Source organism: Choristoneura fumiferana, chromosome 4, assembly GCF_025370935.1.
Source record: "Choristoneura fumiferana chromosome 4, NRCan_CFum_1, whole genome shotgun sequence".
In the NCBI taxonomy this organism is placed as follows: Eukaryota; Metazoa; Arthropoda; class Insecta; order Lepidoptera; family Tortricidae; genus Choristoneura; species Choristoneura fumiferana.
In genome coordinates, this window is record NC_133475.1 from 12,533,039 (window position 1) to 12,549,377 (window position 16,339).

Here is a 16,339-nt window from a genome sequence, read left to right on the forward strand (position 1 = left end):
ATAAAAGAATTCCGTATACTGCCCTTTACAGTTGTAATAAATATTTTTTAATTGAATGAATTTTAACAAATCTATTTATTTTTATGTAATATATAATTTAATTTGTTTAAATCTTAATAAAATTTATATTTAAAGGTTTTTAATTAACATTTATAATAAATAATACGTTTATTGTTCAACCTTTTAATGACCCCAAGATAATGCTTTTTGCTGTATTTAAAAAATAAGTGTGACATTAGTACGAGAAGTTCTTACAATACAAGCATGTAATGAGTATGAGATTTGTATTGTACCTATCTACTGGAAACTTTTTAAGTATGGTTTTAAATGTATTATTATATTAATTGTTTCTTAATAATCGGATTCTATTTAAAAAAAATGTGTTTTGTTTTGTAAACAGGTAGGTATATGTGGTTTTATTCTTATGTTACATTTAAATTATGTTCTCACTGCTGAGGTGAAAAATTGTATGTGTCACCACGAGACCAAAGTTTTTTTGCATCTCGTGTATTTGAATCCCTTGTTGCTCAGGATTCTACCAGAATCTCTCGCTGACGCTCGTGATTCAATTTATAGAATCCTTCGCTGACTCGGGATTCAAATCAACACTCGCAATAAAAAAACAACTTTGCTCTCTTGGTTGCACAAATAACTATTTAACTTTAAGTGTGATGCTGTTATCGCATGTATTTGGCCCAGTGCCATTGTCGCGTGATCTTTGAATACGCATTTAACTGCAAACTAAGAATATAGACTCATTACATATCAGACTATTAAGCCCGCGCGAGTTCGCCAAGTAAAACTAAACAGTGGGCTGGATCAGTCCGATAGGACACGTTACCCAGGTTAGGTTAGGTACTGGATACCGTACCTATCTGTACTGGTCGAGCTACTTATAATGTGCCGAATTTCGTATATATTATTGTTTTAATGGCGTTTTTTTAAACTCAATGAAATGAAAATATCATTCGTTAAAATGTCTCGCTACAAAGTTACAATTCTTGCCTAATGTATACTTTCTAGTAACTGACTCAACTCAATCTGAATAAAAACCGCTCAAAGATAGTCGGCGGAAAAATTTAAACTTTGTAATTTTAACTTGAAAAAAGTACCCTACCTAGTCACTGAGTCAGATGAAGCATTAGTATAATTCTGACTGTAAGAAACTCTCGGTGCGCTAGCTCTACTGCACTTGGCCGGTTTTACATTCAATGAACAAGGACTTGCTACGAGATTCAAAAATCGAAGTTCGTGTTCGTACTTACCTACCGTCGCTCTCACTCGTATTAAATAATATATTATATTTATTTTATTCTTATGTGCAATAAAGACTTTACATAGATACATACAATAAATAATATTAGCGTCATCGGGACGGCAAGATATGAAGTTCGAATTTTGCACATCAAAGTCAAAGTCAAAGTCAAAATATCTTTATTCAATTTAAGCTGTAACAAGCACTTATGAATGTCAAAAAAAATCTACCACCGGTTCGGAAAAACCTCTGTCTTAATGTCTTCTTGACAATAGATCTGAATTTTGTATCCGTTTCATTTATAATATTTTTCGTCGTAGTATGGGTGGGGCTTTAAGGAAGCAGAACGCATTCTATGTGACAATTTCCATAACACCACCGCGGCTTGTCCTTACTTTTACATAATAATATATACACATGTTAAAATTTAGGAAGGTATATGTATACAATAACACCCTAATCATTTGTTTTATGTTGAAACACTGTTAAAGTTAACTACGTAGGGTAACGCTAAACCGTAAACAGGATGCATATTGATACCGACATGGTTTGAACTTCTTTGTTCTTCTCGCAAATAATGCAAATGTTAAAGCGAGTCACGTATTTCATTTCAGTCATTGCACTCATTACTCATGTTAGCTAGGCAACTCACTATTTGTCACAAGCCTACATTTTCCTCATCTTGCCTTTAAACTATTCCCATTTTACAGAGTATTAAAGAAATAATCCATATTACTGATATAGTCGCTGGGCGACCGACCAAAGCTCCAGCTAAAATTCGAACACACGCTTTATCTAAAATCTAAAATCCAAGCTAAATCCATTGTTCCTCTCCAAAAACCCTCGCGTGGCAAGTTTCATGCAAATCGTTAGAGCAGTTTTCGAGATCTCCGCAATAAATACGTACACAAGAATTGTTCGTTTATAGATACATTTATTGGATTAGTCTAGGTTGTGCTAGATCAGACAGCGAATTGTCTTCAGATCCGTCAATGTATGTGTAATCAATATTTTTCTGTTCACAAAATTTGTTGTAAAAAATTTCTTCTCTATCATTAGGTTACTTGAAACTAATACTTCCTTTGTACATGTACGAACTACTCCCTGTCTACAGTTGTTTTTAATTTGTTACGAGTATAGTCAACACCGTTTATAGCGACCCAATTGTAACGACGTATCGGATGTAACGACCAACCGAGTTTAAAGGGCAACTCACACAAGAGATCGGGCGCGGGTCGTGCCGGGCCGCGACGGGCGTAATTTGCATGGCGTATATGGACGCCTTCAACACAGAACGCGCGGCGCGGGCGCGGGTTCGTGCGCGGGCCCGCCGCCCGCTCGCCCGTCGTCACAAACAGCGCGCGGGCCGAGCGCAGAGTTACCAACTCTCAAAAATATGTATCCCTAAAGCTTAAGTTAAAAACCCCTAAAACTCGTTTTTAATTGAAAATGTTTACTTTAAATTTGAATATTTCGCAAAAAAAATACTGAATCGAAAAATCGTCTTAGTAAACCCCCTAATGCTTTAATTAAAAGACCCTACACTATAGGGTTGGAAAAAGAAAAAAACCCTTACTTTAACTTCTATGGGAGGTACATAGGGTTGCCACCTTTTTTTTAGGGCGAATAAAGTATTTTTTCATTTTAGAAGGACAAAAATAAAGTACACAGATAAAAAAAAGAGTATTTATTATTTTCTCCTTAAAAGTGGATACCAGTTTATTTAGTCTCATTAAGTACTCATAACCAGTTAACGAGCCAGTAAGAATAAGTTTTACGTAAATAGAGTATTTAGCGTACTTTATTGGGTCGTGATTATAAAGACGCCTACATGAAAAAGAGGACAATACTCTATTTTAGTAGGTAACCCTAGAGGTACACAAAAAAAAATTTTTTTTTTTTTAATTTTCATTGTACTATTTCGGGCATAGTTTTTCATAATAAGTATATCCATGTAAAATTACAGCTTTGAAGCATTGATAGTCCCTGAGCAAAGCGCGGACGACAGACAGACTGACAGACAGACAGACATGGCGAAACTATAAGGGTTCCGTTTTTGCCTTTTGGCAACCAAATATTACTGTCCATTATAACCAAATATTACTGTCGGCTTAATTCCGTCCATCCACCCTGAACGGGGTGAATTATCGAAATTCATATAATAATTCCGATTTACAACCCCATTCAGGGTGGATAGACGGACATGCGTTTCCGAGTATCCACTTAGGGTGGCTGTTTTAGAGTGGATAAAGGAATAAGTAAGCCTTTACATTATAAACGGATTTGAATGTACATATTTGCAATAATCTGTTTTAATAGGTATCTTAGCTATAACACATTACATTAATTAATTAATTAACAACGTAGCTTTAACAATTTAATTATTTTCAGGTATCTCACTTACGATTGGAAACAGAAAACATCTATCGAGAAACTCCATTTGAATGCACATTGTGACGCAATTCGGCGTAAACAATAGATTTGTTATGGCGAGGCGGTGATTGCGCGAGCCTTAGCCGAGATGTGGTCGAAGGTTGTCGCGCTGCTGGGGATGTTGGCGGCGGCCAGAGCCATCCTGGAGGGACCCAACGTTTGCACCAGACAGGAACCGTGAGTCCATAATTTACCTTTAAAAAATCGCAAGGTTCTCTAATTTTGTTTCTGACCCAGAAATACTGTTCCTCTCACGGCAGTGCATTAAATGCTGACAAAAAATTGTTTCTGACACAGCAGAAAGAGTCAGTGCGGAGAACGAATTGTTTTGCACTATACCTATACGTGAAGAGCTAGCGAAAATTTCAGTTTCTTGAACGGACGTGAACTGATTTTTTTTTTCTGGTAACATCTACCTTAGCGTAGAGATTTTCTTTCAGTAAATCCACGTTTTTACCAGACTGCCCGAAGGAGGGTTATGGTTTTTGATGGTATGTATGTATGTCTGTCTAGTTCTTTGGTACCTACTCTCCCTTCCACATACTTCCACCTTTTCCACATATACCTACAGTAATTTAACAATTAGGTACCTACTGATGACTGTACTGTTATTTACATACTCGCCTAACTTTCTTTTTCGTGAATAATCGTATTAAATAATTAAGTGATTATTTACTTTTTTCATTAGTACCTATTATGCTTGTTAACACTATGTACATATCAGGTTTACAGACGTGGTAGCTTAGTTATTTGACCTATGCCTTTGAGTTTTCGGACTTTCGTACGAATTAAGTTTGTAATTTATGATGTATGAGGTTTACGCTGAAGAGAAACATTTTAAGAACCTGCACATACTGATACATAGAAGATACACAAACATGTGGTTTGTGAAGTTGTCAATCTGCACTGAGCCCACGTGGGATTTATGGCCCAAGCCCTCCCATTTTTAGAGGGAGCCCTGTGCCCTGCAGTGGGACGCCACTTAAATAGGCCAAGATGATGATGTGTTTGTAAACGTTGTAGTGATAGAGCAAAGCTGAAGCGAGACGCTTTATGTTATACGTTTAATTGTAGAGGAATTAACCAATAGAGTGTTAATACGGGTTGATCCGGTTCTGAAACGTTTTAGTTATGTCACTAATATTAATATCGTATTAGCACTAGTTTTTAGATTATAGCTTTTCCTTTTATTCCATACGGAAACAACCGTTTTATTTGTGACTAGGTAGGTACCTATGTATTTGTTTAAGGAGAGTTTAATAATCGGCACTTAAATATTAATGCTATCACTTGTCAAATAATATTCTTCTTGCCAATAACATCTGCTTGCCTTGGGAGCTTTTTTTTTCATACAAATTTAATGAAAATCCACTATTGATTATATGTTTGATTCATTTACTGTATGAATGGGCTGACTTGATACCTACACCACCAAATGACCACGTATCGATATACATGTAAAGATTCAAAAAAATATTTGTCTAACATATGTATGTATGTATGTATGTTACTTATTACTATGTGTGCCTAGGAGCATACGAGTACTTTGTTTGGATGCATACCTACATGTAGCGTGCCTTAAGAATAATTTAATGATACTTATTTAAATTCTTGCGCCGAATATCATTTATCATTATCAATTAAGTAGCAACTTGATATAGCAAGTATCTTATTGCGTTTCGCTTGGTCTGTAAAGGTATCCAATTATCCAGCTAACCAAAAACATTTTGATGCCTTGCGATTGGCGCATATTTAAGTAGGTACATTCAGTTAAGGATATTGAAAACAAACCTGATGGTTTTATCTTTCTCACTTCTCATGCTCTTAAATTGTTACTTTAGTCTCTGCATATCGAGACTAAAGCTCCTTTTATTCTCTAGGCTTTTTTTTAATTTACGTTTGAAACCCCTAAACAGCCAACACGGTTTTTGTGAATGGAGGATTTTTAGGGCGTGGAAATAACCTCAAAATGCCAACTGTGCAAAAAATATTTGAATATAAACTAGATATTTTTATGAAAATGCCAATTCTCGCATTAATTGGGCCAATTTTTATTTTCTTGTCGATCTTTCTTTTCTCAGATTTCAATGCAATTTGGTAAATTGGTAAAGTTGCTTATTCTGAATGACCTACAAATTTTTCCATTGAGTTACACAAAATGTATGGAAATTTCGTAACTAAACTGAATATCTAGTATAAAATGAGAAACTCAAAAATGAGAAAAAATCGGCCAAGAGCGTGTCGGACACGCCCAAAATAGGGTTCCGTAGCCATTACGAAAAAAATAAGTAATATTTTTCTAAGGATTACGTATGTTATACGGTATCTTCCAAGTTAGGTATATTTTATACCTTAGGCTGCTATTTACTCTTAAACTACTAATAATTCTCAAGCAAACTTAGCCGTTATAATTTTCTTTGAAAGTGATATACTTACTACCATTCTGATTTTTGTTAAATTTTTCCACCCACCGGTTTAGATTGTAGGGGGGGTAACGTTCTATTTTAATGAAAATTTGCACTTTAAAGTTGAATATTTTGCAAAGACATTTAAAAGACCTATCCAACGATACCCCACACTACAAGATTGGATGAGAAAAAAAAATCACCCCACTACGTCTATGGGAGGTACACTAAAAAAATTATTTATGATTTTTTTTTATTGTACTATTTATTTGTCGGCATAGCTTACATACTATTCGTGCAAAATTACAGCATCAGCAGCAATTATTTCTATTATTGATAGTCCCTGAGCAAAGCCGCGGACGGACAGACAGACAGACATACATAGATGGCGAAACTATAAGGGTTCCGTTTTTGCCATTTTGGCTACGGAACCCTAAAAAACGACAACAAAATAAAAATTGACCCAATTACTTAGTTTGCATTGGCATGTATTTATTGTTATCTTCTACTATATCAATGGTGTTAGACTGTAGTGTAGGTACCAACAGTGACAATACCAATCCATCTGTCTGTTTTTTCACCCTAATAGAGATTTGCGATTGGTCCACATTGACACTGACCTAGATAATCTAAGTTTGTACTTAGTGAAACACGTAACTTGCTCACTCTACTTTTTTTACTGTATGTACATACAGTAAAAAAGTACATACAGTAGGATGACAATACAAGTAGGTACCTACTTGTATTGTCATCCTACCTATTTATACATCCATACTAAACTAAATGCGAAAGTTTGTGTGTGTGTTTGTATGTTTGTCCGTATTTCACGTCGAAACGGAGCGACGGATCGACGTGATTTTTGGCATATAGATAGTTTATGCGGGCCAGAGAGTGAAATAGGCTACTTTTTATCCCGGAAAAATGCACAGTTCCCGAGGGAACAGTGCGCGATAACCGAATTCCACTCGGGCGAAGCCGCTGGCATAAGCTAGTGGCGTTATAAAAGTACCCGTAAAGCGGAAAGGGGGTTAAATGGCTCCTTATAAAGAGTCCATTGTATTAAATGTCTCCTTATAAAGAATCTGAAAGAATTATTTAAGTTTTTAACTGATACGCAAAACCAATTTCATACCCCTATATAATATCTTGTAAAAAGAGTAAGTAATTCTAAGTAGCTACATACTACGACTACTACGAGTAAGCTTGCACGAAGATAAAGAATCACCAAGCCTCATAGCGTGTTGTACCGCATACGCTATTTTTAAGGCTGTGTACTTAGTTTATATCTTTATCTTAGCCGATGACTCATTCATTACACAAGTAATAGTAAGAAAACGATCTTTGACTCTTCACCTAAAAAGCATGCCAGCGATAGCAAGGTCACGCGAAACAACTCGAGATTTTTCACAGTTCATAAGTCTTTGTTCGGCGTATTGTAGGTACAACAGCCAGTTTAGAATTCTATCCACATTTTGATGTCTGGTTAGGTATTGATTATTTTATTTTGCTAAACATAATGCCCGGTAAAAATTCCAGCAATGCTTTGTTCATTTTCTTTTTTTTCAATACTGGGTTGTGTGATTGTTACTGATCGTTGTCGGTTGCCAGTATTCATTCGGGTCAGTTAACTTTATCACAACTCTTCCTTTTACATGCTATTGTCTCCTTTGTCTCTGTTTATATGATGTGATGTTACATATACACAATACCAGTATAGATAGGCAGCAACAGGATCCGAGAGGGGAAAATATACAAAGCACTTGTCTCGATTGAATTTTATTGAGATAAAATCAATTCATCGTGCTCTCAAATTCAATGTGATGCCAGTTATGTCTGATTCAGTTTTAACTGTAGGCAGCTCTGTGTAAATAGCATAACTACGAGTACATACCTAGTTAATTTGTATAAAATATCATTGAATATTAATGACATATGTGGAAATACTTACGAGGTACCTAAATTTTAATATACTTACATCTTGAAGGCCAATTTGGACTAGGTATTTATGAACTTACAAAGATGTAGGTAGGTACATGATTCAAATTGTTCGACTGTACAAAATCTTTGATTTGTTTGAATCGTGTGAACACAGCGAGTTATTATACTGTATGTTAATAAAGGCCATTATGTATGTTAAATATCTGCACAAAGTCCAGTTAATTAAACAATGGCAATGAATGGATATATTACCTCGTTCATTATTTCCAGGTACACAACGAAGATTCGGGTCTCGGAACAGCAGCCTTATCAAGTGAAAGAGTACACTTGGTGTTTTAGCGTGCCGCCCCGTTGTTCTAAGTACAAGATCAAGTTCCAGCAAGTTTTCAAGACCCAAATCCTGGTGAAGTACAGGCCCGTGGAGGAGTGTTGCACGGGGTTCGCACCGGATGAGGCGGGGCAACAGTGCGTGCCGGTGTGCGTGACGCACTGCGTGCAGGGCAAGTGCGTGGCGCCCAACACCTGCGCCTGCGACCACGGCTACGGGGGACCCGCTTGCGACATATGTCAGTACCCATCCCATTCATAATTTCGCTACACGCTTCGCCATTCCATGCATTGAGGTCAGTGTTCCAAACGCCCGGTTCGCTGTTATTCACTGCGTAAATAAGATAATGAAAGTGACCGGCCAATACGATAGCGTTGAAGACAACGATAACCGGCTTGCTGTTTTGAGTGCATTAAGTTATCTTTTTCAGTTTTCTTATCTCTATAAAACTTTAAACCGTAGACGACTTCCATAATCAATAATTGTTTCCAGTAAGTTTGTTATTGGTGTGTAGCAACCACAATTACTTTCCTTGATTCAGATAGATAACTCCAGAACTGAACTCCCAAATAATCCTAGGTATTTGGTTAATTCACCTCCCTTGGATTCGCCTTTTCTTTGACCTGGTTAAAGACGCAGGATCACGGTGGATGCAGGCCGCTTCCAACAGAAGCAACTAGAGGTCTATGGGGTAGCCTATGGCCAACAGTCACGTCCTACGCCTAATGATGATGATCAGGGGTCGGACAAAAAGTGCGGATGACGTAAAAATTACGTAATCTTGCACACAAGATGATGTTTTTATTTAAACTTCCGTGTGACATGTAGTAACAAAGTAGCATTAATGAAGTAACAAAATAATCTTAAATAAATCAATGGAATTCAGTGAATAAAATAAATTTCATATCGTTTATTAAAGAGGTTGATAAATGATAAGTGATAATTGTTTATGAAAATCAAAAATACTATTTGAAATCATCCTATAAGTGGTTTGACGTCATCGGCACTTTTTGTCCGACCCCTGATGATGATAATCTGGTTAATTCATTTGCACTGCAGTATTTGTCAACATTTAAATAACACAAGTTTTGCTAAGCTTACTTTGGGACTAGGTCAATTGGTGTGAATTGTCCTGTGATATTTTTTAATTTATTTTAATTATAACCTAATATATGTAATGCTATTACATAGAGAAAAAATAAATAAAGGAGTTCTAGACAACTTCCCTTTGCTGTTCACAAAAGCTTGTCTAGGTCCACCTCATCATCATCATCACCATCATCATATCAGCCGTAGCACGTCCACTGTTGAACATAGGCCTCCCCCATAGACCTTCATTCCTTCGGTCAGAAGCGGCCTGCATCCATAGTGAACCCGCGATTTTAACCAGCCACCTCATAATAATCAAAATTCCACAGCATGTCCAAAGGGAAAATGGGGTCGCAACTGTCAGAATGAGTGCCAATGCCTAAACGGGGGGACCTGCGAGCCGCTGAGCGGCGAATGCGCCTGCGCGCCGGGCTGGCGCGGCGACTCCTGCGAGCGCGCGTGCGCGCCGCCCACCTTTGGAGACAACTGCGCCGAGACTTGCCAGTGTCGGAACAATGCTACGTGTAACGCCGCCAGCGGCGCCTGCGACTGCTGGACCGGGTTCACGGGCCCGCTGTATGTATTGACTAAAGCCCGCGTCTTACGCCACGTACGCACCATGCGGCTAACCGTGCGGTTTTAGCGCGCCGTCTCTTTCTCAAGCGATACTTTGAAGAGAGACGGCGCGCTAAAACCGCAAGGTTACCCAAATAGTACGTAGTAGTACGTGGCCTTACATATTAACGCTATCTTACAATCGGGGTAGCATGGTAGATTAATAAAGGGGAAAAATTACCTAATAAGTTTTAAGGGTGACTAACGCTCTTATGCTAGGAAAGCATTTTTTATTTATTTACGTTCCATTTTCAGTAAGTAGTCTCTATGGTCTACGATGTCACTATATATTTTCACGTTACACACACCACACATTTGTGTCTTACTAGTTGCATCACAAAAATCCATCAAATCCCATGAACTACTGGCGATGGCGACGTTAAAATACAGATAACGCAACTACCGCAGATATTTGTTAGTGTGAAACATTCATATGAATTCTCGGATCAATTTAAACTGCTTCCCTCGCGCTAACCGACGTGGGCCCGACCTAATACAGGCAGTTTAACTACACACTCACACTCTATATCTTGCATACTCAACCTTTGATTCGGAGAGCGATTCCCGATTTTGTATGAAAAGTGCCATCAACACCAAGCAATAATTTGCACGTGAACAACCCGTTAAACATAAGGAATCCAAAATTTTATATATAAATTATGAAAAAAAGATGAAAATAGCATGGCTTCGAGTAAAGTATGGTACGGCCGTGCCGTTGTTTTGCTCGACTTGGCGGGGGCCCAGATTAATAAAAGGTATTTCGGGACAAAATTAATGTTATTCTATTCACTCAATAAAGCGAGTAGTGAGCGTCGTCTTACTCGTTATGTTCTTCCGCTAAACTGTTGAGTCAAACAGTGTTGACACATTTACGCATAACCAAATGAACTAACATGTCAATTAGGTGCGAGGAGCGTTGCCCGGACGACGGCCTGTGCCCGCAGAAGTGCCGCTGCCAGAACAACGGCAAATGCAACGTCATCACCGGCAAGTGCGACTGTACGCCCGGCTGGACCGGCGAGGTCTGCGCTAATAGGTAAACTTGTTACGCCATTTATGCTATAAGCGCTATGTGGAACTCTCATAGTTTCGCCATATCTGTCCGTGGCTTAGCTTCAAGACTGTTGGTGCTAGAAAGCTGTAATTTTGCATAAGTATGTATCTTAACCACACCGACAAAGTGGTAAAATTATATAAAAGCTTTGTGTATAGAAAGTGCAGTAAAATTTCGTGGGCTCTATTGTAAATTTGTTTGACCGAAGGTAAGAAAAGCTTATTTTGTACGGGGTTTAGCTTCTCTCCATTTAGTGATACGACCATATAAAAATACCTGTCTACTTGGTACATCAATGGAATATCAAAATTTTGTTTGGTGTAAAGGATGGGATGTGTAAGGGTATGTAAGGATAGAATGTGTAAGGGTATGTAAGGATAGGGTGTAGGAGTTTAGTTCATTGATATGGACCTCCGCAAAGTAACGCCTGATTCAATAGATTATGTAAAGGATATTATTACTACATTAACTATTAGTATATACTCTTAATGGTATGTCTTTAGTCTTGTGGCGTATTAACTAGGAAATCCAATTGTGTGATGACAACCAAAAAAATATATTAATTTCAACTTTTTAAATATTCATCATTTGCTTAGTTAATATTAGTCGTAAATAAATAACCAGGCAATTGTTTAAAAATCATATGGGGCTATGGAGTGAAAAACTTTTGATTGTCACCACATGAAATATCAGTTTTGTAGCCGAGGCCGACGCACAGATTTGAATATATTTCGCGAACTGAAAAAGTGCGTGGATTAAATAGCTGGACATTCATCTTCCAGACTCCGGATGCACGCGTTTGTATGCGGGGGCGAAAATTTATCATGTAATGTCGTGTCATACATGCAAAACATGTTATTTGAACGTAGCTAATACTCGTATGATACATTTATGTAAAGGCGATACAGCTTAATCCAGTAGGTAGTAGGGTATCTCATCGTTTTTTTTATTTAAACCCTAGAATCGTGTGCCGATTTATTTCGCGATGCGTCACTATTGTATAAAAGTTGATAGCTGTAGACCCGGCTCTAAATTTTTTTTGCATTTTTCAATATGTATCTACTGTTTCTTTTAGGTGCCCGGCTGGAAAGTGGGGTGCAAAATGCGAGAAGAGTTGCGAATGCGCGAACGGGGCTAGCTGTCATCACGTCACGGGGCATTGTCACTGCGAATCAGGATACACTGGAGAGAAGGTTATTTGTTGTATTTATTATTGCACCATGAATTTTTGATGCGTTCGTGGTTATTCCCGGACGATTTGTTGAACTAATCAACTGATTAACTTTGCTTCTAACAAGCGTAATGTGCAAATATTTTTTTTCAATCGGGTTTTTCTTTTCCATATGGTAAGGTACATACTATACTTTTTTTTATTTTACCATGCATTTAATAGAGTTTACGTAATTTGAACCTTATAATTTTAACTCGTTAAATATTGAATGGGGTTATACCCGCAGTACAAACAATTTAACTTAGTTATGAATATGACATTACTTTGCTAATAAAATAATAAAAACAGGTATCATTCACATTTCATTGTTTAAAGCTTTGAATCAAAGCTGTTATTTTGATAACATCCGCAATACTATCGTATTTAGGTAGTGTATGATTTGTTATGCAACCTCATTCTCAACATCATTGTTCTGGTGTCAATCATTTAAGTTAAATAGTCTGTTTTGCAGACTCAATATATTACTAAAGCAATGATTTAGTCGCAAAAGAAACTGTTCCACTATTAATGTGAGATTCCAAATAAATAGTTTTTCCTAAGACAAACAAGTAGGTATGTGTCTCGTTCAGAAATTTTCCCGAAAGACACAAAATGTTTTTCGGGAACATCTTTCTTGTTTACGAGACAATAGGTCAAATCTGATGATTACCACGGACCCAATAAGATTGAAAATGAAGCTATTACTAGGCGTCTCAAAAAGCTATAACTATTACAATACCCGAACTTGACACGCTAACGAAGTGGGGGTAGTTCAAAAGACTTGCGCTGCTAAGCAAATGTGTTACCTTACGCCCTACACTTCAGTCTACACGTGACCACGGCCACTGCAATGTGTCCGAAACGTCAAGGTAATTATTACTCGTTTCGTTAGCGTGATAAGTCCCGTGTGTTGTAATTGTTATGAGTAAGCTCCCGTTTCTTCTGCATAAAAAAAACTGAATTATTCTTCCAGTGCGTAGAAACATGTCCCCTCGGCACATACGGGATCGGATGCTTGGGCAAATGTTTTTGCGAGCATGGTGGCGAGTGTTCAAACAAGGATGGGTCGTGTACCTGCAAGCCGGGGTGGAAGGGAGGGCGCTGCGAACTGCGAGCCTGCGAGGAGGGAAAGTACGGGCCGCGCTGTGAGAAGGACTGCGAGTGCAATCCCACCACTACTGATTTGTGAGTTACTTTTTTCGACGACTTTGGATGATGTAGATTTAAATTGCACAAATATGGCAGCAGTAAAAGGAGTAAAAATAATAGTTTTTTTTTTGGAAATGAAAACAATGTTAATCTGACTTTTTACTGAAAAATACTTATTTAAAATAAGTAACAGCAAGTTACGATTTATTTAAAATAAGTAACAGCAAGTTACGATTTTAAAATATCGTGTAAGATAGTATCTTAAGTTATATTGTTAGTTTTGAAGTACCAGTAATTAATTTAAAAAAAAAGCTTTTTCTAGCAAAAGACCGGTAATTTTTCTTACCTTGTTCCTGTGATAGTGAGAAGTGGGGTTTACGTTAGCTGTCCCGCTCTTTCCTAATGCTCCCCCTCTCTCGCCCAAGATAGCGATATAACATGTGTGCTTTAATGTGATCTACTAAGAATAAAATCCAATAATAAATTGGAAATATCGTTTAAATCACAGTTCCTAGTCCTAAAAAAGTGAAGTGTGGACGGCATTGTTGGTACAGATGCGACCCGTTCACCGGCGCGTGCGACTGCGCGGCGGGCTGGGGCGGCGAGACGTGCCTCCGGCAGTGTCCGCTGCTGACCTACGGCAAAGGATGCCGCTCAGTGTGCCGCTGCGAGAACAGCGGTCTCTGCTCGCCTGTCAACGGTAACTCAGATTGGCTGACTCACAAATTAGTCTCATTTCTCATAGCCCTAGCACCTTCCCTGTGTGGGGTCATAAAGCTTTTTATCAGGAGTCGGTGCTATCACTATGGGTTCACAACTTCAAACTGTCCGCAAAATGGAAGCACACTTTTACTGTCACTTTGTCAAGTTTGTCAAATCATTCTGTGCGGGGACAGTGAATGTGTTAAAGTTCAGAATGTAGGTTGCATAAAATTACTATTTATTCTCTAGTCATTTGCATAAAGTGTAATCTGTATCTGGGGCCAAGGCAATCAGGCTCCAATAGCCATTAGCGACAAACACCAGAACTTTGTAAAAGAAAGTTGTTTGTTTTGTTTTTATAATCCACTAGCTTTTGCCCGCGGCTCCGCCCGCGAGGTATTCGGTTATCGCGCGCTGTTCCCTCGGGAACTGTGCATTCTTCCGGGATAAAAAGTAGCCTATGTCACTCTCGGGTCCATAAACTATCTCTATGCCAAAAATCACGTCGATCCGTCGCTCCATTACGGCGTGAAAGACGGACAAACATACATACACGCTTTCGCATTTATAATATAAGTATGGATGTTCTACAATAAAATAATGAAAGTATTAAAGTAATCTTTCAAATGAACAATCGCAAGCTGTGGTGTAATATCCTCGCAATCAAAATGAAACATAGTTTGTAGGTATAACTCGTTCATAAACCCTGTTCTCGCCTGAGGCTCGAGTAAATATTAACATCCCCAGGTAAAATGGCACATTTTATGCACTTGTACAACGTATTATTGTTGTTTACTTAATTTGAAGCTAATGTGTGCTCACAGGATCGTGTTTATGCGCGCCGGGCTACCGCGGGCAGCGTTGCGAGGAGCAGTGCCCGTTCCCGTCGTACGGCGACAACTGCCGCGACACATGCGACTGCCGGAACAACGCCACCTGCTCGCACGAGACCGGACAGTGCGTCTGTCTACCCGGGTAAGACCTGTTCATTCAACTTGTGCTCCGGAACGAGGGTTTCTTGACATGCGAAATATCGCTAGGTGTCGTTAGTATCGCTTATCGTCTTGCTTACGATTGGCTCATTTAGTTAATCAACCAATCGCAAACGTGACAAAGTTGTCAAACGGGCCTCATGATAATAACGCCAACTAGCCTGTCATAGAAAACCTCATGTTTACTGCGTGCTTTAGACTACTACCATCGGCGCTGCGAAAGACCTTTCTCGTTCTCACCGCGCTACGCCAAAAGCTACAGCCACGACAACTTCTGGGCAAACCGCTCTCGAGCTTGTTAGAAGACAGAGAGAGAACTTGTCTTGTAATATCTGTGTAAATGATAACAATGTTAACAGACTTTAAACTAAGGTATTTAGATAATAAGTGGGTCCTCAAAAAGTTCATTTTTCACTATTACGCTAAAGCTACATAAAACTAACACGACACTGGCGCAGCTTATTATGTTCGTCATCCATATTCTGTGACCTTTGTAAAAAGAAAAAACACCCAGACGTGAAATGGTTTTTTTTCTATTGTTTTCAGTTATGATGGTTTGAAATGCGACCGCCCGTGTGACGGCAAGACTTACGGATTGAACTGCCGCGAACCCTGTAACTGCGAAAATAATGCGCCGTGCGATCCTGTTACTGGTAATTATATCCCAGATGTTTTCAAACTTTCGGAAAAGTTTCAAGTGTGCTATAATGAAAAGTATATATTTGCCGGAACCCTAAAATAGTCGAAACTAGACATTAACCTTTTAATTTAATAGAAGGTTTTACTCAGCGAACTCACAGTACCCCTTCCGCCAAACTACGGTCGTAAGCGTTGGCAACAGCTAGCAAAGGCACTAGTGACCGATAATGAAAGATGATACAACTTAATTATATTTATGGCGTCGATGCAAACTGATCGTTTGAATGGCGGCATCGATCGCTACTTGTAGCCACATTTAGCCGCTTACAGTCTGCGCGATACAGTCTCTGGTTATACCGTGAATACATACATTCATACACAGTACAAAGCAGTTGCGTGGCGACAACATGGGTATGCTATTCAAATCGTCGTGTTACAGGCGAGTGTATCTGCCCGCCCGGCTACCACATGTCGCGGTGCGAACAACGATGTCCGGTCGGTTTCTTTGGGCAGGGCTGCCAGCATCCTTG

At 38.6% G+C, this 16,339-nt stretch overlaps 1 protein-coding gene across 1 annotated transcript in view; it reads left to right on the plus strand.

Annotated features, from left to right (window-relative positions):
* drpr (multiple EGF like domains draper) overlaps window positions 1-16,339 on the plus strand; it is a gene marked incomplete in the record, with an annotated part of 57,111 nt that overhangs the window by 17,946 nt on the left and 22,826 nt on the right. Inside the window, 10 exon segments of the mRNA XM_074086986.1 lie at window positions 3,647-3,865; window positions 8,302-8,597; window positions 9,778-10,024; window positions 10,968-11,099; window positions 12,193-12,310; window positions 13,301-13,512; window positions 14,031-14,176; window positions 15,003-15,153; window positions 15,717-15,823; window positions 16,249-16,339. Coding sequence (XP_073943087.1) covers window positions 3,777-3,865; window positions 8,302-8,597; window positions 9,778-10,024; window positions 10,968-11,099; window positions 12,193-12,310; window positions 13,301-13,512; window positions 14,031-14,176; window positions 15,003-15,153; window positions 15,717-15,823; window positions 16,249-16,339 — 1,589 coding nt within the window.